Here is a 22,810-nt window from a genome sequence, read left to right as displayed (position 1 = left end):
AGGTTCATATGGGTAAAAAGAAGTCACTTGTTAGTTTTGCTAGCACCAAAAATTAGATAATTAATTTTTGTTTTGGTCTATTTCCTATGGTGTGAGTGAGAAGTGCTAGACACTGCATTATTGAGAGGATAAGCTGTTATACCCTAATTTTGTAGCTAAAAATACTTACTCAAAATATTTTTCCATCCTTGATATATGTCAATTGCTCTTGAAAGATTGTCAATTTGCTATTGTTTTACACTGATATTTTACTCTGCTTTATCTCCCAATTTAGTTTTAAAAAAACCTTTTCAACTGTGTATTTGTCTATGTTTACTTGCATTTCAAGACATCCAAAAATATTTTTCTTGCATTCCAAGTCATTTGAGTTTGTCTCTGATCAATTGCATATTTCTCTGCATTTTATTTCAATATTATTTGCAAAATTCATGAAAAAGGGTATTTTAGTCATTTCCTGCATTCAAACCCATTTTAGTCCTTGAAAATTGTTTGAGTCTTTTCAATTGGTTTGTATAAGTCCTTGTTTCAATCTCATGTTAAAGTCCATTTCAAAAATTACATTTGAGTCATTTTGAGTCAGTTTAGCCCATAAGGGGCATTTTAGTCATTTCCTGTGTTAAAATTCTGTTTAATCCCTAAAAATTGTCTCTGAGTCTTTTCAATTTGCTTGTATAAAACTCTTGCTTCAATTCCCTGTTAAAAAACCATTTCAAAATTGCATTTGAGGCATTTCAAGTCAGTTTAGTCCCTAGGGGCATTTTGGTCTTTTCACATGGAATTTTGACAGAGAGAGGTTACTTTGAAGTACCTCATTTATGTAATTGGGTTCATTTTAGTCCATTTTGTGTTTTTTATTAGTTTCACTTTACGTTTTTTCCATTTACCAATTTTAATTCAATTTTATTTTTAATTTTCATTTTAGTCCTTAAATTTCTAAAATTGCAATTTAGTCCTTTAGTTTAATTAATGGCAGATTAGTCCTTTTTTGTCCAAGTCTTAAGTCCAGGCACAGGTGGCGCTCTCTTATTGGTCAGGGTCCACATGGCACTTGCAGATTGGTCCAACTATCACATGCGTCAGCTATAAAAGTCCAACTCACAGTCAATGGTCAAGGACCCATTCATTCTGTTACAACTCATCACAAACAACTTCCACAATTTCTCTCTCCTCTAACAGAAATCAAAAGTCAAAATTCTCCAGGAATGAAGATGAAGATTCATCTTCATCCTTGAACCCTAGCTCATCAACTTTCCCAGAATCATCACAATCAAAGTCAAATTCGCCCAAATCGATCACTGATTTCGCAGCAATTCACCAAATTCATCATCAAACACGCAAATTTCACATAAATCTCCAAAAAATCCAAGCTGAAATTGTTTCGATTCAACAAAACCTCACCAAGTTCGATCAAAACCGTATCAATTCTCAATGATTCCCTGCAGGAATCTTCATCACCGAACTGTTCCTTTTTCATCTTCTTGCAATTCAAGCGCAAGCGCGAACACAAGAAGGGCTTCGAGGAAAAGAAGAAGAGGATAGAAGTGAAAAACGAGAAAAAGCGAACCGGAGAAAGGAAAGATTCTCTCCGAAATCAACAGAGGTATTCTTTTTCTCGTTGTTATCTTTTTCAAATTTTTCGAAGTAAAGAAGTGTAGATCTAGCATTCCTGGAGCTTGATTCCAAAAATCTAGCATCGGATTTGGACTGAGGGTGAGAAGACGAAGCTAAAGTTGCAAAAAAGATTTGAAAAAGTGACTAAAAAATTTTCCGATGCCGGAAAACTGCTTGAGCTCGTCGGAGAAGATGAATGTTCATCTTCCTCCTCCGTCTGTAATCCAATCCTAGAGGGAGAGGGAGAGAGTTCACATACGTTAGAGAGAAGGAGAGGTTGGAAATGAGACATGGAACCGGTTCAAGGTCTTATATAGGCCTGTGAACCGGTTCGACCCATTCTCAAACCCTACCTGGTCCATCTCTGTCTTCCTGAGCCCAATAACTTTTTGTCCACTGTTCTGCATGTTGTAGCTGTGTGCACCCCCCATGTCTGAGTGTTTTTGATAACTTCTTGCTGTTTACACCCCCTGAACATGTGATTTGTTACTAAAAAATTCCAAAAAAATTGTGAATGTCTTTCTTGCTATTTTGATTGAATCTTGATGCTGTTTGCATGTTGAATCTTGATCAAATTGTATGGAAAATATTTTGTGCTCTTGTTAATTCAATGTTTTAATTCTTGTTAAAATTTTGTTAAAAGCTTCTAAAAGTTTGTGTGAGTTTTTTGTGTGAGTAATTTTAGCATTTGAGACCTATCTCTTGGAAAGCAATTACATGTAAAAATCCATTTCAAAAATATGTAGGATATGTTCTTGTTTTTGCTTACTTTTTGTTAATATTCTTGTGAAGTTGTGATGTGATTTTGAGCTTGGATATTGGTATATAATTGTGGCTTTAGACATATAATTTTGTGGAATAAATTTACCTCTTAATGTGGTGTATGCTTGCTGGTTTGAGTTAGATTTTTGTGAACTTTGTGTTGTAAATAATGTAAAATGCCTGTGGGAAATAAAAGTGCATAAAGAGCTTGAAAGCCTTATGATCTTTGGCATGTTAATTTTCCTTGATTCTCATGTTTGCTTCCTTGGAATAAATCACTTGAAATTTCTTAATGTTGTGAGAATCTAGGTCTTGAGCTTGCTTTAGAGTTATATTGAATTTCAAGTCCTTTTTGTTACCTTTTGCTAAAGTTGTTAGTTTACTTTACTTGCAAGTTATCATTGTCTTACTATGCATTTGTTATTTTTCTATATCACCTGTGCTACTAACCACTTTATTTCATGTTTCACTCATCCATAAGCACATCTCATCTCATCTCTTCTCATATTCTAGTCCTATTTCCTTACCATTTAAATTTCTTGCAAAGAATTAGCATGTAAAAACTTAGGTTTTTTTGTACTTTACCTTATGCAATTTAAATTCCTGCAAGACCATAGAATGTAAACTAGGGCATATGTAAAAGACAATGGACTCTAATGATGTACACCGACACAAGCACCGACACATGCACACATATCACATGGTTACTTTAGATGTATGCTTAGGGAATGTATGTTTAGATGTATGCTTCGGAATCGCGATACTTAGAAAAATTCTCTTTTCCAAAAAAAACATGAATAACATCACTCAAATCATTTTCTAAATAAACTTTGGGATCAAAATCCCATTGATTTTCCCTTTATTTTCTTAAACAAAAATCTTAATGAATTTTAATCATACTCAGACCTTTTCTTTGCAAAATAACTAATTCCACCGCACATTTTTCCAAATCTTACGCCCTTGAGGCCTCTCTCTCTCTCTCTCTCTCTCTCTCTCTCTCTCTCTCTCTCTCTCTCTCTCTCTCTCTCTCTCTCTCTTATTCTTCAAAATTCCATTTTCAAACTTAAAATCAATCAACAAAAAATAATAAAACATTTTTGAAAGAGAACTACGATGGATTTGATCCCTTAAAAGGGTACGTAGGCAAGGAACCAATATTCCTTCAATTCAAATAAAATAAAAAATTCAAACACATCTTTTCTCCCTCCCATTCTTCACATAGTAAACTCTTAGGTGTAAATATCATTTTTCAAATAGCATTTAAAAACAAAGCGCGCGCGTAGAAAGTAAAGACGGTTCCTATAGGATACTATAGTCGTTATGGGTGCCTAACACCTTCTCGTAGCGAAAACAACTCCCGGACCTCGATCCTCAAGGGTTTTTCTTATTTTTTCCCTTCCCAAGAAAAAATGAGATATCAAAGGTTAAAAAGGTTCAAACGTAATCAATGTTTGACACCCGAAAACCAAGATAAAACATAACTGCTAAATATCCCTTATGGGTGGTGTATGATTTGCAGGATACACTTGATGAAATCACCTATGTGAGTGTCAAGTGGGGCCGCTTGTATGAGTTCTTGGCGAAATCTCTAGAGCACTCATGAAAATATCCAGGCACGCGCACGGCCTATTAGCGCACCACAGCGCCAACAACAAGAATTGTGGGGGTGTGATGTGGGTGGTAGACCTCTAACATACATAAGTGTCTTTGGTTCATATAGCTTGCCACACCAAATTCACTGTATGTTAAGTTTATCATTTTAGGGCTGGTTCTTATAGCTTGCTACACCAGTTTGATGCATTACATCTAGGTGCAGGGCCGTCCCTGTGAAATAGGAGGCTCGACTCTCTTTTTAAAATAGGCCCCTGGTAAAATAAAACGTAATTTTTTTGTGTAACTAAACTTCATTAAAAAAAATCAGAATCAGAAGAACTTCTAAACATGAAAGGAATTAAAAAAATTAAGTGAAAGAGGTGAAATTTATCTAAGGTGTCGTTTGGATTTGTCACCCCTCTGTTGTGGAAAAGGGTAAAACGAATGGTTTATGTGAGAAAAAAAAAACTGATTGTTGTGATTCTTTCAAAGAAATAGCTTTCCAAATTGACTGATTACGTGATTATACAAATTAAGGGTGGTTTGATAGGATCAGATTTATGAACAAAAAGGAGAACTAGAGTCTAGAAAAAAACTCAAACGTGTACTGAAGAAAAAAAAGGATATAACATATATATTTTTTATTTAAGTGGGGGGTGGATATTAGACTTAATTTTTTGTTTGAGGCCTGTAGCATTTGGATGCCCGTCCTGGTTGAGCACCTTGCACTCCCCCAAGGCCGGGCCTGTCCAGGTGTTAACCCAAAAATTCTTTTTAATAATCTTCTTTTAAACTTCTGAAATATGTCGGGGATTGTTGTAAATTTTATTATATTTCAAAAGTTTTCAAATATATTTTTGTCTCTTATTTTTAATTGAAAAATATTTTAGTGGAAAATATTTAATTCAATTATTTAAAATAAAAATTACCATGTATCTTTTGTCATTAAAGCTTGTTTAATCTCTATTTTCACTATTGACTTTTTATCAAACAAAGGTTGTCAAGGCTAATTGTTAAGTAACGTACATGTTTTTGTACAATTCTAATTATATGCCTTATCAAACAAAGGTTGTCAAGGCTAATTGTTAAGTAACGTACATGTTTTTGTACAATTCTAATTATATGCCTTATATGCTAATAGTCAGGAACAATAGCGCCACCCTTTATGGTTATTCTTACGTTCTTTTTCTGTTGCTCAACGGTTACTTTGAAAAGTCTTGAAAGGTGCTTGTATATATTGTGTTGAGTAGCACATAAGTTTAACAGAATTTTTAGAAGAAAAAGCTCACGTAACAGAAAGAAAGAAATACTTCTTCCATTCTCTCAAAATCTTTTTATGGGTTACACTTCCTGTTAGATAATACTCTTGCAAGTTCTGATTCCTCGACTTGTCGGGAAGGGTCTGTTAAATCCTGGGGAATTAGCGTTATATACGCGGAAAATCCTTGAGGACAGTGCGATCAGCATGTCTCAGATCATCTCACTATTTTTGTTTTGCAGGTCTTCGTAGCATTTTCTACAACAGTTGATGCAATCGATTCTTGAACCTTTGATTCATACAGTTTTAAGATCTTCTTTGCTAATTGTTGCACATGCGTGTATATGACTAGTGACGTCCTAAGCCTTCGTGTTTTAACTATGATTGTCGTGAACATTTCTTAATTATCTTATATTCAAAAGAAATTCCCGACTTTTTGCAAGGACAATGTTCAACCAAACTATTTTATAAAAGGAGTCTACAAGAGGTCTTGGGGTTTAGGGTGTCACCATTGTGGCATAAACATCAACATTGTTATATATATTGCTTGATCGCGCATAAGACATGCAAAAGTTTTTCTTTGGAAGAATGAAAAGCTTACCAAAAAATCCGTTTTTCAGCAGAACGTGGCTCTTCGCAAGTACACCCATCGTGGAGCACTAAGCAAGAAATTAACCAGTAAGGATTCAAGACTATTGCAGTAATAATTCATGCCAGAACACATTATACCGAATCTATGCAGTAAGAATCTATGAATTAACCAGAATCTATTGCAGTAAGAATCTAATCAAACTAAATCAACTAATGTCTTCCACGTTTGTTGACAGAACAGAAAGATAACATTATACAACTTTAAGAGTTTGTATTAGCAGCGATGGCATAAACGCCAAGGCGAAGCAAGAGGTGTGCAGAAGTGAATGAACTTTTGCATTGCATTTGTTCCTTCTAATCTCACCAATATTATATCTTCAAGATATTAATTCAATTAATATATTTTTACACTTTTGGACTCAGATCTCATCAAATCATCAATGGTTCCTTCGGATTATAAGAAGTGCAACTGCCATTTCAAACAGCATCCGTATCTCGAAAATCCATTTCAATGTCATAAGCTCATTTACCAAATGTCAGGTATAAACAACTTCAGAAATGACTCATACAAATCCATTAAGAAGAAAAGTGAACCCTTCAGTTCAATGAGGATCGACATTGTAATCGAATTTTCTGCAGTACTTACAAAATTGTGCCGCTTGGAATTTGTTGTGAATGGACAGAAGAGAAAGATTAGAGCTACTGGTACAATAGATTGTAAGCAGGCAGTTCTTGTATTCTGTTGATGTCTTCTAAGGATAACTCTCTCTCCAATTGCTTCCGTGTTGCTTGTAAAACCTCCTGAAGCCATGAAATAATGTTAGTAGACATGATTTATGATAAAATATTATACCGTTTGTTTGATCTACTTCACTAATTACACATAGTTAAAAAAGGTTTTGGTTGGTGCTACATAGCGGTGTATTTCAAAAGTTGAAAGGACCAAACATGATTTTAGTTTCAGATGGTCATTACTAATGCGGTTTCTGAAAATAAAGAAAATTGCATCGGAAATAAGCTTTTGAATGCTATTGTTGAACTCATATGTATAGCAGCACCGGTCAAATAACTCTTGGGGAACTCTTGTGGATAAACATCTTAATTGAGCGCTTATAGCATAAGCACTTATCATAGAAGGGCTTATGTTTTATTCTCGAAGAAGTTATAATGCCTTAAGCCGTATTAGAAAAAGAAAGTTTGTTGTAGGGAATGTAGCATATACATAAGATATTGAAATTAACAAATTTCCTATATGAATTATAAACAGGTCATTTAGGATGAAGGAAAGCAAAAATACGTTAAAATTCATGTATGAAGCATGCATAGCCAGCCATTGTGCATCCACCATTTCAAAAGCTATACAGTATAAAACATCAAAAGCGTCTTCATCTTCTGTGGTACAATATGCCATGAAAATTGTAATAAGTTGAAGGGCTAAATCATCAAAAACAAATTGGAATGAACGACAAATACATTATCCAATGCTTACCGCCTAATAACTTGACAAAATTCATGCCAGGAAGACATCGAGGCTTTCCTTCTACAACATTCAGTGGAAAAGTAATTAGAATATTTATTTACTACTATCACTTTCTGATAAATTTGAAAGGGTTAATTAAGTTTTTAGTCCCTATAAATATTCACAGTTTTGTTTTTAGTCCCTATAAAATAAAATCACACTTTTTAGTCCCTGTGACATTTTCCTTAACCATTTTAGGGACCAAAAATGTTGATGGAAATTTTTTACAGGGACTAAAAATGTTGATGGAAAAATTTTATAGGGATTAAAAATGTTGATTCAAAATTTTATAAGGACTAAAAAGTGTGATTTTATTTTGTAGGGACTAAAAACAAAATTCTGAATATTTATAAGGACCATTTACTTAATTAACCCAATTTGAAAAAAAATTAATTCCAAAATATCATCCCAAGAATATCATAATATAAAAAGAATGTTGATCAAATGCAATGTATAGAATTATAAGAAACATCATTTATCAAAAGTTTCATCGATTCATAAACCTTTATAGACAGAAAGCAATGCTCACATAACATTTTAAACTAAAGAAAAAGGGACGTATATTGTCAGTGTAAACTACTTTTAACACAAATATCCAATGAGATTTTAGTATTTAGCAGTTATTTTTAAATATTAGTTATATGATGAGTTGTCACTGGATGTCGGTGTAAAACTAGTCACCAACGGGGGCATCCCTATGTTTTATATGAAATCATATGATACGATATTGTTATTTTTGTTCTGCAGTCATGATGTATACAAACCTGAGCATAAATCTAACATCTGTATCAACATAAATGATATATTAATGCCAGCAGCAGCAAATGGATATTCCCACGTTGCTCGGTCTCCGTCTTTCTTCAATAACAGCCTGTGAAAAGATGCCTTCATTTGAATTTCCATAATATTAGTAATAACTCATCTTTTCTGCCAAGAGACCGAGCACATAAATGAGAGAGCACATAAAGGCGGATTCATCAAGTTCATTCATGTGTGCAAAATAATAAAAAAACAAAACCATACCGGATATTTCCTTGCGAAAAACAGCAGATTTTCAAGGGAAATGATGCCACATCCCCTGAAGAAATCAGGTTATTAGACATACTACCTTTGACTATAAATTTTTTAGTTAATGAAAATGTGAAGCACAATGCCTCTCTCCTAAACTTTGTCCGAGTTATGAACAAATGCTTTCAAATAATAAGTTTATGAAGCATAATCACTAATATGAAACTATATCGAGCTACCATTTTAAACATTTTGAAATTTATTAGAAGGATATTGAGTGAATATTGATGCTATCAATCTCAAGTCCCGATCTTATGTGTTAATTGCACGAGCAACACATAGAAAACAGTCCATGTCCAGAATTTAATTTTGGTCATTATCTAAATCGACTGATATATGAATATCAATTTTATGTGAAATAAAAGGGTTTTTTTTTCCTTCTAATTATGTAATCTTAAGTTATGAAATTATTGTGACACTGCACCATGAGAGATAGTTATAAAATTTTATGCTACTGAAAGAAAAACATTAACAGCACTACATCGAATTGATTTCACAACATTTTGCATCAAATTCTTTGAATTAAGAAAAAGTGACAAAAATGAACATTATTGTATACCTAAAGTCAGTGGATGGATTAGAACCTTGCCATCCCATATCTTTCCATTGGTCAGATATCAAACCTTTTAGAGTAACATTAGGAAAGGCACAATTCCACAAAGCTCTCAACGATTCCTGTTGAATGTTAATGATACTATTAGCAAAAGTTAGTATGAATATAACAACTCAAAAGTATACCCAAACTTCCATTTTCGGAATGCAGATTAAGAGAGTGCAATGGACAAACTAAATAAAGAACATAGAAAGATAGCTTCAAGAAAAACAGAAGTACTTGATGATCGGGGCTAGTTTCATCGTAAGGAACTTCCAGCCGTTCTTGAAGCCGTTGAAGTCTTTCTTCCTGATAGAGACATGAAAACGAGTTAATTAATCTCACCGACTCTAAGACAGAATTGCAGATTCTGATTTCAAACAACAAGTTAAGCTCACTTAGCAAAATACTAAATGTTCATTATAAAAAATACAATTGTTTTAGCTCTAAAATCTCTAATTGACAAGAATCGATAAAAAATAGCTTTAGCATCGATTTGAAATATTTACACTTCAATTTTTTTTTTTCAGGGTAAAAACATATAAACGCATATTATTTACTTCAAACTTAATTATAACCAAATAAAAATTACAAATTCAAAATCACTTTTATGAATCGAAAACACACTAAGTTGTTCGAGGGGAACATTGTTTTGGATAATATTGACAGCATGTGGAGGATCATATAAAGATAAAGTTAAGTAGCAAGTAAGCAGAAAGATCAACAAATCAGCAACTTCCATTTTTCCTTTACCTCAAGAGGAGTCAAAGGATAGTCAACAAACTTATCATTTTGTTTAGTGTTTGTTCGGTGAAAGAATCCTCCTATCCATGATCGTGATCCAACCATAGCAGTAGCTATGCACAACAAAATACGGATCAGAAATGGAAGAAAACATAAAAGATAATTAAGATTATATAGAAAGAATCATCAAACTGAAGTGTTGCTAAGTCATTGTTAGATACTTTGGCGCATTAAATTTCAGATCAGAAATAATAACTTTTCAGATATAAGCTTGAATTGTTAACAATGCTCCTAAAGTTAAAGGGTTAAACTTAAAATTTAATCCCTATTGATTGTTGATAAAAGTATGTAGGATACTATGTCTATATCATTATCACCATATTCGAAAAAAGTAATCTCCTATAAAAGAATTCAAATAGTATTTCACTGAAACTGCTTGCAATTTCTTGCAATGTGTATTACCCTTCATATTCACATTGAAAAACAGAAGACACAGATCGAGAGAAAATATACTCACAAAAACATTGAGTCAACTGAGCTATTAAGCGGGTGGAATCATGTGACCATTCCAACTCTTCATCTTCCTTCCTGTGTCTCCAATAAATCTCATCCTCATCAACCTGCATTTTAATTTTGAAAGCATCCTTAAGCAAAGAATAAAAACATTACCATAGACGGATTTCAATTTCGTGCATATTAGATATGAATTATAACATACTATCTGAAAATGCTTAAACTTAGAAAAGATGCTCTGATTTTCAGTGGTTATGCAATGAGATGTTAAAACAAATTGAGTGAAACATGAATGATCTAAATGGCAAATAAAAAAGTCTAGAAAACACTAAGACTACATATCACTATCAAAAACTTACAGAACCCGAAATGCATATATGCAAGTCAATCGATATATGATACTCCCTCTGGTCCCTATAATATAGACTAAATACATCAGTTATTCAATGAACCAAGTGAATTTTTCTTATAATAGGAACTAGAGGGAGTAATATATTTAAATGCATGACAGTTTAGAAATATAAGGTATTTTCTGAAGTATATGATCATGGATATAAATAAAGGGATGCGACTGCAATATTATCCGTGACATAACGGTTTTTGATGTTGCAGAAACAGAAAGGCGACTACAATTAAGGCCGCATCGGCCACATCTGATTATGATTCTCCACAGTATCAAGGATCATTTGCTAATTCCTTTTGAAACACCTAATAAAGATAATTTTCAGACACATTGAGTTTATATGAGAAAACAACATTGAATTTACTTTGTGAAGAGAGGAGCAAGAAGGAAAACACCGTTTACGCTTCCTCAATCTCATGAGGACGCAATCACACACAAGGGTCTTTCAATTCATCCTTTTCTTTAATAGAAACTAGAAAAAGAATAGTTCTTAAAAAAAAAAGAAGGCATTTTTGAAAGAAGTGGGTCACCTATGATTGTACTCAATTCATGCCTTCCAACAAATTCAACCTCTTCATCATTCCTGCTGTGTTTTTCTGCTGATTTACTCTATACCAATTACTAGAGAGAGAGTACTTCCAATATATAATTGAGGGCCAAGTTAACCTGAAGTAGTATAATATAAGACATAATAACAAGTTGAAATATAAGATAGTAAAATAATAGAATAATCAATCAAAGGCATTTTTATATTTTTGCTTAACTTTATGGTGTAAAGATGTTATAGTGATGCAAAAGAAGGATTGAAAAGTTGGGTGAGAAGCGGGGTTGGTGTTCCTGCTCTGCCCAACATATTTTTATTTATTTTTTTGCTTTTTCTAGCCCACCAACCAACTTTACATGCAAGACAAACAAGGTATATACCTTGGTAAGGTTCAATCAAACATGTATATAGAGAAGACAAAGTTAAAGCTGGGGAATAAATAAAATATGGTGACTCAAAAGTTTTCTTATCAAGCAGCCAGAACCTGATTTCTTTTGGTTTTTCATGGGTTCAAGTCCGAAAACAACTTCTTATGTAAAAATCATTCAAAGTTGCGTATAATACATCAAATGATGAGACCCTTTCTCAGATCCCTGCGTATGCAGGGGAGCTTCAGTGCACCTGTTGCCCTTAATCTAGAGAACTAAATTATAACTCTTTAGCCATCTATATATCCCTTTACATTTAAATAATAGTGATATTTTAGAAAGTGTGCTCTTTTCAAGATTTCATATTCGGTTCTCTTTGATATTAATTTTGGTGAAATAGTTTGACTTCTTAAAAAATGCATGTAAACATAATCAATTTATTAAGAATAAAAGTGAAGCATTGTTTTAAACTGTGGTCGGCACCAATTATTTTTTTTTTTTTAAGAAAGATCACCAATTATGTTGTAACCTTTACATTGCAGTTGGCACAATAACGTTTGGGATGCTGTTGTGGAAAATTCTTAAATATTTTTATTGTGGCATAGGGATTTGTTTGATTGAATTGAATAATACACATCACCATCGGTTAATTATTACCAAATTTGTCCACGAAAACCTAAATTTCATAGGCAAATTAATCTTTAATAAGGTTCCTTGACGTAGAATCAAGACCGAGGAAGCCACATATTCGGTTAAGGTGAAATATCATAGTCTCTAATGGTAAAAGCTAACAGTTACAAAAACCAAATGTATTTTGACACTTAATTTCAAAATTTCCATCATGTATTTGGCTTTCGTAAAATTGTCAGAATTCATATACTTATAATTTCAATAACAAATTTGTCTATTTTCTCGAATATATATGATAATGACAAATACCTGTTATGTTACGACATATAACAAAACATGTGAATAGTGGTGGTGGTGGTGGTGGTGGTGACGTTGGTACTTTGTTGTATATTGATGTCTGAAAAGGAGCAACTTGCCGGACAGCAGGGGAAAGTAAAAAAATGACATTTTGTTTAAGATTGAGTTTTGCAGGGAAGAGGTTTGTTGTCATGGTTTTGGTTTGTGTGTTTCTTGGCTTTCCAAGCCATCCATTTTCCCCAATGATAGCCTATAACATAGTTCTCGGTGCTGCCCTAATGAGAGTTTTGTAAAAAAAAATAAAAAATTTAAATAAATACAATGAGAGTTTTTGTATGCCGCGGTGAAGCTAACATATTTTTTTACGATGGGATCAAATATAAAGAAGAAATATAATATATTTTAAAAACTAACTAGATTATTTACCCGGCGTTGCCCGGGTTGCATATATAATATTTCTCTTTAGGTTGTATTATAATATTGATTCAAAATTTATATATCTTATAGATAATAAGAAAAACTATTACTCATTATAACCCACAATTTATCAAATAAACTACTAACATATATCTAAAATATAAAATTAATATACTTTAGTTGAGTAAGTTGTAATAATAATCAAGAAATGTGTTTAGAATAAATAAAGAGGGCACGTGTAAGAAAAACAATTATTTCCCCAAATATAATATTGATTAAAATAAATAACCAAATAATTATTTAAAATTTTCTCAATCAATTTACGATTTAAAAAGTAAATTATTATTTATTAAAAAAATTGGTTACAAAAAGATTAGTTGAGCTCAAGATATGCTCACCAGGGTCATGGATAGGTAAAGAAAAAAATGAGAAAAATATTAGGGTTTTTGTTGAGGTATCATGGATAATCACAAACTAATGATGCAAATTTAGATCCAAAATTTTAGGGTTGAGGATTAGCATTTAATGATGAAAATATAGAGCCAAAATTTTAGGATTGAGTTGTTGCAAACCTAATAAGGGATTAGTGGAGGGAAAAAATTAGGTTAAGTTGTTGCAGACTTAACAAAATTAATAAATAAGGATAAGGATAATTGATATGGTAGAAAATATTTTCTTCGAAAAAATAAAAAATATTTTCTTCAAAAAAAAAAGCAAGAGGATAGGAATGAAATTGGTGTGCAATGCATTTTTTTAGATGGAATTTGTTAGGTTAAATAATTGCAAACCTAATAAAGCAAATGAGCGGGAAAAAATTAGGTTAAATTGCTGCAGACGTAACAAAATTAATAAATACTAGACTCTTGACCCGTGCTACCACACGGGTCTTTTCAAGAAGAAGTTAAACGAATAAGTCGCAACAATGTAAACATATATAGTTTAATAGAAGTCATATAAAAATTAAAAAAATAAAATGAATTGAAAATTGATTTCATCGGTTATGGCCATTATTTGATGGTGAAATGTCAAAAATTTAAAATTACAAAACAGGTTGACACTATTAAAAATTACAAAAGAAATTAATAGAGATAAATGTTGCAATAAAAATAAAAATCTTCATAACATTTGAATCTTACCAAAACATCTATTTACTTTTAGCAGATCCAAAAACATACTCCCCCCGTCACATTTATAAGCAAAAATGCACTTTTTAGGTTCATTGAATAAATAATGAATTTGGTCTATATATTGACCAAATACATTAAGTATTGAATGAATCTAAAAAGTGATTTTTTGCTTATAAATGTGACCGGAAGGAGTAATTTATTAAGCTTATTTGTTTGCTTTTTGATAACAAAAGTTAGGAAAATATTTTTTTAAAAGGAAAATTAACACACATGTTAGCATGATCTCGAAAATCAAAATAAGTAGAACTATAACTAATAATTAAGACCCGTTAACTATAAAAAACCACATATTTTACTGATATTAACTAAAATTTGAAGTAAAATTGGTGATGTCCTTTTTTCAGTTTACAATAGGATCCCTTTAAACAACCATTTATAGGTGGTATGGTACCCATGTACTTTTTTGGATGATGACTAAACCGATTGTTAGAGATTCCACATTGAGGCTTAAAGTCAATTATATAATCCAGAAGAATAATTATTTATATATAAGTTTAAATATATGTATTAAGTTTAGAGATATATACAAAGAATTTCCCATTTTTTACCATTAAACAATAGAATTTTCCATTTCAGAATCTCAACAATAATAATGTGGAGTGGCTTAAATTTTCTATTTTTTGGTCATTGCTACTACCTTTCTTCCATTGAGAATCATGCTATGAGTATCCTATTTCTTTTCTCTTTCTGTAAAGCTTTTTGGTTACATTCTCTGTCTGAAATGCTACAATATGAATCTGTCAATGTGAAAGAAAAAAAATTAATACCAGTAAAAAAGAAACAGCTTTAACTTGTAAGAAACAACAACACAATGATACATGTACACATCTCATATTCCCTAACACTTATTCAACACCCTATTTTATCTTTATGATCAAAAGTTTATGCATAAAAAAACAAAAAAAGATTCATATTCATCCAATAAAACACACTTAAGCTTTTTTTGCAAAAAAAAAAAAAAAAGATTCATATATTTCAAATGAGGATTAGTGCTATTACATATAGTTTTTTGGCTCCCCAATTCCATTATATTGGGGAAAAAATGTTGTGGAATATACAAAGAACTTAGATATCAAGGACTAAAACTAATATTATTTCAAAAATAAAAAGGACTAAAACTAATATGCAAAATGGAGTTATATATGCCCTTCTCAATGTCAGAGTCATGAGTGATCACTCTATTTATAGGTTGATGGGATAAATTAAAGGTGAAATCCTATTTATAATTTTATATAGTTCGGATGGCTTCAAATAACACAATATACCCAACTTTTTTTCTCTGCATCAAAAGGCTCTGAAGTATTATCCTCCTTATCAATCATTGTTGAAGAATTTTTTTGGTAAAAATCCCCAAAAAGATTATTAAACTGTTTCTAATCAAACCCATAAAACAAAATAAAAAATGGAAGATGATTCAACTTACATAATTTGTAGAGGAGGGAATTTGGATGAATATTAAAGACAATACACACTTGAATCTGCAATAGTGAGGAGGGACAACATCAATGTAATTGTAGCCCAAACCATGTTGTCGATGAAGAACAGTCCTAAAACTCACTATTCCAAAGCAAATTAAGAAAACAATTTGTACCTCGAACGAATCAATAATCCATTTTAGCCATTCAGATACACATTAAGAAAAAGGTCAACAATTGAAGATAAACCAACTATCCTCAAAAGAAAAGGAATTGCACATGAATAAAAATGATGAGAGAAAATTACCTCGACGACAAAATATTCAAGACGACGGCGAGGTAAACAGGAGGAGCGGCACTGGTACAACCTTAAGAAACTGAGTGATACAAAAAACAGGAAATTAAAGATCATCCTTGCTGCTCCTTGAGTAGGCCTTCTAGCGCCCAGCATAAAAAGAGAATAACAAATTGTTACCACATTGATTCAAGTCCAGCACAGGAAAAAAAACGACGTTGTTGCATTCTTACATCCCTAACATGAAACTGAATGCAAATCCTTTTGTATTGAAGTCGTAATTCATTCACAATTTTGTCAAAATCAGTGACTGGATTTAGATTCAAAGGAGCTGCACAAAAACACACCAAGCAACTGATTAGAACCAAATATATTCAATGAAACATGATTAGATTGATTAGAACAGAAATTGTATGGAAATCCATTAAGATTAACTGTACCACAAAGGTATGTGCACGCCACTATTTATACCGGACTCATAGACAAAATGAATTTGAATCATGGTGACATGCGTACACAATGAATTGGGGAGTTGGAGAGACTTCTCGTGGAATACAAATTCACTTGCTGCATGGAGAGATATGGAAGGCCACATTAAATGTTTAATGGATCAGTGGGTAGTTGGCAGGAATGACCGAAATTAATGCAAGAAAATTTTGTTAATTTTGTTAATAAAGGTTGGAGCGATTTGTATTGTCAAAAAAATAGGAGTGGATATGCAACAGATAAATGGGAGTGGAATTTGTTAAGAAGGACTGTAGCGACAGATAATTTTTTGTTTTTATTGTTAATAATATTTTGTTAATAGGAGTGGATAGGAACAATTTGTTAATAGGAGTGATTTTTTTTTATGTTTATCTGTTTAGTAGGAAACGATTAGGAACAATACGATTTTTGGCTTGCAAAAAAATAAGGTTAATAGGGTTAAACAAATCGGAATTAAGCTTTAGGGTTAAAACAGTAAATTTCAGCAATAGGGTTTAGGTTAAAATTAGAGATAAAATAAGCTTTCGGGTTAACTTTTATAGATAAACTAGACCATCGACCCGTGCTAACGCACGGGTCATACAAAAGAACAAATATAGCGCAAATATGAAAGTAAATACTTACCTTGAATCGGAAAAATAGTATAATTCAACTCATAAAATAAATTGCCACAAACGTTTTTAATGTACCATATTAAACAATTTCCATGACATCGACCCTGTTACAGAAAGGAAAAACACTGAATCCTAAATGTCTGATTCATGGAGATTGAAGAAATTCGATAACAAAGCAGTTAGTTCCATCATTCGAGCAAGTTAAACAACTTTAGTGTCAGTAGGCTCAATCTTGACACGAACAGCCCTGTTAGGTTTTGTAACCGATGCCTGACCAGCTTCACCATGTTCAACAGCCACAGAGTTAATGCTATCAGAGGACCTCTTAAGACTTGTCTTGCTGGTTGGTGTGTCAATCACATAGGTATTGCTGCATGAGTCTTCAACCTCCTGTACATCCTGCAGACATTTGCGTAAAAAAATTTGTTTAAAACATAACTTGAATAGATATAAAATACCCTCGAATTCTTTGAAAAAACAATACAATTGAGTTAATGTGAGTTTGAAAAATTACGTTGACTCCGCCATAGGATTGGATACACAGTTTTTTAATAGGGTACCTTAGAAATACATTATCTCAATAAGGCACTTAGTAATACTAAATGTATGCCTTTCACACCGAAGAATATAACATAATGCATTTACAATGTCATTAGATTGACTTCCAATACATATATTGACCGATGGGCCTTGAAACAATAATGGCATCAAAATCTGCTCACCTAGCTCCCAATTCACCGGCCAACATTCAAAAAAATACAATTTGAGAAGCATGAGTGTTTATATTAACATATATAAGTAAACATTTAAATGTTCCATCCTGAAATATGCCTATTAAACTCGAACATACCAATAAACGTTATGTCTTTCAAGTGAACAAACGGATTGAGCAGCATGTATCGCAGATCAGTGGGTCTACAATGTCACCTGGTTTCATCTATACGAAGCGTACATGGCTAATAACATCACACACAGACTGAATTCTCCGGCACAAATACAGGAACAAACAAAGGAATCACTCACAGTACAATATCATTATACTATATACAATTCTGTTAAATCTCAAGTCACACTTTACCTGTCTCCATGCAAAAGTAGCATCTCAGCCACAATAGCAAAACTGATTTAATTTCACACTAAAATTACACATTGCAGAAAACTTCTGTATATACCACATTTGTTGTAGTGTTGATGTAATTACCCTCTTCATCAATCAATAGAATTTTCAGTCTGTTTCTTGATGTAATTATAAATACCAGCATGATAATATAAAGATAATAGAAGATTCACTTTAATAAAAGTAACATGATAAACATTGATCCACGTCTTTTTTTTTGAAATAATCCACATCCTTTCTTGTATTACAAAAAAAAAGCATTGATCCACATCAATGATATGATGGTAGGAGTCATTTTTTTATGTTTTGGATCAAATTAAAGATATATTCAATTTCTTCTATAGACTCTATCGGAATGATATAAGATGTGTTCATGAATGTATAAGAAGTATTGAATATGAAGTAAGAATAGAGATTTATGTGCTACTTGGAGAAATTGAATATTTATTTTTTAGGCAAGAAAACTCATCATTTCATTAAGAATAAAATCATGAATACAATTTGGTACAATCTCATAAACTTGAGGATTAGTTGTGTATCCACTCAAGCCACTACATCAACTTGCCTCCTAGTAAGCTCTACCACAGAGTTTGTAAATATAGTTCAACTCAGATAAATCAGGTGTCGTGGGACGTGGAATTAACATGATCATCTACTATCGTAAAGTCTAACTCCAAAATGATGTTATCAGTATTCAACTCATGAATCTGCTTTATAGCATAGTATAAACCATATGCTTCCCCTTTTGTTACACTTATTTTGGATTGGAGTCTAATAGATTTAACTTGAAGAAAATTACCATACACATCAAATTACCATGATTGCAAGTTATGGCTCTATAGCAGCACCACTTACTAAGCTCCACATGTGACAGTGATGCTACAGAACAGCCTCCATCGTGCATTTTTGTGCCTGTGTTGCTGCCATATTGATGAAGAAACATGACTGTCCATAAATAGATACTGAACAAAAGAAAACAAAAGACTTCTTCAATTTTTTGGTGAATTAGGACAGGATATAAAACAGATGCACACTTTCAAAACTTTTAGGTGATGCATATCTTTAAAAGCAGAGAGCAATATGAATATGAATGAATCCTAACACATTAGTAATGCACTACATTCAGAAAACATTTATTAGCAAGTGGGATGGAGGCTTATCAAATATCATACTTTCACCAAGAGTACATATTAGAACTAACTTAAAATTAATTCAATGGAGTAAGAGATCATAATGACTTATCATAACTATACCTGCCCATAAATTATGATAGTAACAATTCCAAAATAGTTCAATGAAAAAAGAAATTGAAGAAAATTGTGAGAAGCAAAGAATGAATGACTGTAGTTTCCCCATAAATGTAAATGAAGAGGACTACACCAAACGATAAAGTGGGGAATCGAGAGTCATAAGCATTTAAAGAGTAGATAATCAACAACCTAATATTTTGAAAGTGAACAGATTGTTTTATTCATTAAAATGTTAGAAGTCAGTCAATGTTCATTTCTAAAGATCTTTAACTGAAAACTTTTATATGAACACTTGAGTTTTAAAATACTTTACAGAATCAGCCATCACATATCAGAGCACACAACATGACCAAATCAAAGCGCTTAATTACCAAAACAAATCTTTCGCATGGAATATGTATTCAATTCTCACATCAATATAGCAACAATGAGTCAAAATAGACTTCTACAAAAAGAAAAAGATAAAAATTTAAAACATTCTTAAGTTGAACATTCTTTTCTTGATAAATTATCTATTCTTTTGGATCAAGTTGAACACTCCACATTTTAAGTGAAACACAAATTAAAGTTTTATTAAAATGCAAATAGTAGAGAAACATGAATGCTTACTTCATATAAGTTGAAAGTTAAACATACTGATGCTTATAAACCCCAAAAAGCAGCAATATCTTTTACACTATTTTATTAGACATGTCACAAAAGATACAAATATCTAATGTCATAACCATAGCACCAATGATAAAATATAAAACACTTATGCAGAAATTTCCTCATAAACCATTCACTTCCACAAAATAGACATAAAAATAAATATGCTTAAAAACCATTTACAGTACTTATATTTTGATTAAGCATACCTCATTCTTAATCATGCTCCACTTGTTTTTCTTAAGCCACTTCATCAAAATGTCTCTTTTGCAACAAAGACCTACATAAATAATTCTTGAAGGTCCCATTCACGTAGCGTAATTTCCACTTTCAATGTGAATTTGAGCCCTACATAACAAAACAAAACATGACAATTACGAAAAGAGAGTTTGACCTCTCATGTAACAAATGTGAAAACTATAAGATTTGGAATGATTATTAATATTGAGAGTTATGAGTCAATTATAGTAAGATAAACCCACATACAAAAAAAAAATCATCTAACACCAAATACCTTGACATGAATCTCTACCATCTAGGAATACACAATTTTCTGCACTATCTTCCAAACTTGCAATCAGAAGTGGTAAAATCAAAAGCCTCAATTAGAAAATCTCAAAAATAAAAACTGATAAAAAATTGAGAGGGGACTTATAGAGGGAAGACATAAACACAACAAATAAAGAGCAGAAGAGAATCAAGTCTGATTCCATCCAATTCCTCAAAATGGACAACAATCATTCATTATAAGAACCAAATGTACCAAATCAACATAAAAAAAACGATTAAACGACTTTTTAAATTGCATATCAAAGTAAATTTTGACTTTTAAGCTACCTAATTGCTATAAATTTGCACTGCTTTATAGCTTATAGAGCATCCTCATTGACTACCAAAGAACTAACCAAACATGATTCTTTTATTTACTTTGTGAGATTGCAATAAAAACATGAAAAAGAAAATAAAACTATAGCAACAACAATGGAGAATGATTTATGCAATAATTGCGGCATTGGAAAGAAAAACATAAGTACATGATTGGAAGCCAAATCGAAATCAAATCAAAATCTAAATTGAAACTCCAAAATAGTGAGTTAATTTCAAAACCACAAATTCATAATCATTCGCGTGTTTCACTCACGAACGTCGGTGCCACTCTCGTCAATTTTGTACGGCAAGAACAACAAAACTTCCAATTCTCTCCTTCTATGCTACTGCCTTGCCTCCGAAAAAATTTGTGGCAAGATGGGAGTGATGGAGGCAGTGCCAATGGAGAGTTGGCTAATTTGCGGGTGGATTTATTTTTCTAACAAAAAAAATATCACATTTCCATCCAGTCAATAATTAAATGGACAAAAATAAACATGAAAATCGATAAACTTACCCAGCCAGTCCATAATTAAGAGGACAAAAAAACCTTTATATAAGGCCTCTATTTTGCCACGACCAATGTCTGCGACCTTTATATAGGGTAAAAGTATTGAAGTAGAAAACGGACAATCGATTAGCTGATATCATGTATAGAAAAAAACACAAATGATATCTATATATGATTTAGACCTGTTAGAATAAAGTTGATCAGTCTGTTATAACTATTTATGTTTTTGAAGAGGATCAGTCAGTTATAACTTCTCAGCATGGAATATATTGATTTTTTTTTGAAAGAATGGAATATATTGATTTGATAAAACATTTATAAACTATTTTCAAGACATGGAAGCTAAAAACTCAAACCATAATTGTCATACCCTTAAATTAGAACATCAATAACAAATTTTCATTCACTTAATTAGAAAATGCATTTCACACGTCTCACCTGTTAAAAGTCTGTTTATAACAATTGATCAATCACCACAGCAGCTTCCAATTTATTGCACGTCTAAGTCAAATAAACCAAAAACATAAATAAACCAAGTTACAATAAAATTAACATAAAAAAAGACCAAAAAATTGAATGGTAAAATTATAAAATTGAGTACATCAATCGCGCAAAATCAAAGTTCATAAACTAAAAACATTTGACAGGGTAGAAAAAATAATATTATTGGAACAATCCCAACTAATAAATCATTGATAGAGAAGAGAGTATGTATATGTAAAGTGTACAAATGAAAATCACACCCTACATATCCCAATTGAAGCTATGCATTTTGAGCAATTGTGATTAATCACTAAGGCAGAAACAATATGAACAATATTTGCAATTGAAAACACATTTGAAAACTTAAAATTGTCATGGCGCACCAAAAATACGGAGGTAGGATTTACCCTTCATCAAAGAGGCATACATGTCAATGAAAGGTGCATAGTATCTGTTTATCGGCAAGAAGAAAGGGTTGGGGTTGGAATCAGCACTGGCTGCGGAGGAATCAACACCGGCTGCGGATCGGCCATAGTATCTGTTTATCGGCAACTACCTGCGATAAACCGATTGAGCAAGAAAAAAATTATCAATCAAAGAAAAAAAATCAAAACCGATTCGGCAACAATAACATAACAGAAATCTCAATCGACTAAAACGAAAAGCAGAAAAATAATCGATTATGTGAATAGCATGCATATATTCAGAATCAAATTAGGGATAGAAGAGAAATTAGGGTTAGAGAATAGGAGTTGAAGACTAACAGTGGTGAGATCGAGAAGAAGATGAAATTGTGAGGAGGAGATTGTTTGAGAGAAAGCACAGTTCAACGACTTTTTTAGGGGAAGAAGAAGAAGAATCGCGTGAAAAAAAAGAAGAATCGCGTTGAAGAAGAAGAAGAATGGCGTTTGTGTTGTGTGTTCTGCGGTTTTTTTTTTATTATGTTTATCGGTTTAATTGTTTTGGTTAGGGTAAAACAGTAATTATATTGATTAGGGCTTAGGAAAAATTAGGGCTTCAAAATTGG

At 32.1% G+C, this 22,810-nt stretch overlaps 1 protein-coding gene and 1 long non-coding RNA gene across 5 annotated transcripts; both read right to left on the bottom strand.

Annotated features, from left to right (window-relative positions):
• Positions 1-5,959: 5,959 nt before the first annotated feature.
• On the bottom strand, positions 5,960-11,843 carry LOC146929434 (ELMO/CED-12 family protein). 4 transcript variants are annotated; one of them, XM_085701365.1, is made up of 11 exons: positions 11,185-11,323; positions 10,256-10,358; positions 9,996-10,029; positions 9,748-9,853; positions 9,235-9,303; positions 8,962-9,077; positions 8,358-8,412; positions 8,099-8,219; positions 7,305-7,355; positions 7,113-7,207; positions 5,960-6,616 (listed from the first exon to the last, which is right to left on the bottom strand). In XM_085701365.1, exons 4-11 carry the CDS (start codon positions 9,841-9,843, stop codon positions 6,515-6,517), a joined length of 705 nt encoding a protein of 234 aa, XP_085557491.1. In that variant the 5' UTR covers positions 9,844-9,853; positions 9,996-10,029; positions 10,256-10,358; positions 11,185-11,323; the 3' UTR covers positions 5,960-6,514. The 4 variants fall into 4 exon arrangements, with proteins under 4 accessions (XP_085557491.1, XP_085557489.1, XP_085557487.1 ...); XM_085701363.1 differs by lacking the exon at positions 9,996-10,029 and having other exon boundaries at positions 9,748-9,851; positions 11,185-11,843; XM_085701361.1 differs by lacking the exons at positions 9,996-10,029; positions 11,185-11,323 and adding an exon at positions 11,019-11,090 and having other exon boundaries at positions 9,748-9,851.
• Positions 11,844-16,889: 5,046 nt separating this feature from the next.
• LOC146929433 (uncharacterized) lies at positions 16,890-21,791 on the bottom strand. Its single transcript, XR_015006039.1, has 5 exons — positions 20,437-21,791; positions 20,132-20,270; positions 18,841-18,986; positions 17,422-17,844; positions 16,890-17,306 (listed from the first exon to the last, which is right to left on the bottom strand). It is a non-coding gene; the product is annotated as an uncharacterized LOC146929433 (long non-coding RNA).
• Positions 21,792-22,810: the final 1,019 nt, after the last annotated feature.

The sequence above is a fragment of the Medicago sativa genome, chromosome 4 (assembly GCF_051527215.1).
Source record: "Medicago sativa cultivar Bolivia chromosome 4, Bolivia_mono, whole genome shotgun sequence".
Classification (NCBI taxonomy): Eukaryota; Viridiplantae; Streptophyta; class Magnoliopsida; order Fabales; family Fabaceae; genus Medicago; species Medicago sativa.
The sequence above is the reverse complement of the archived record's forward strand: the minus strand, read 5'-3'. Positions and strand labels throughout refer to the sequence as shown.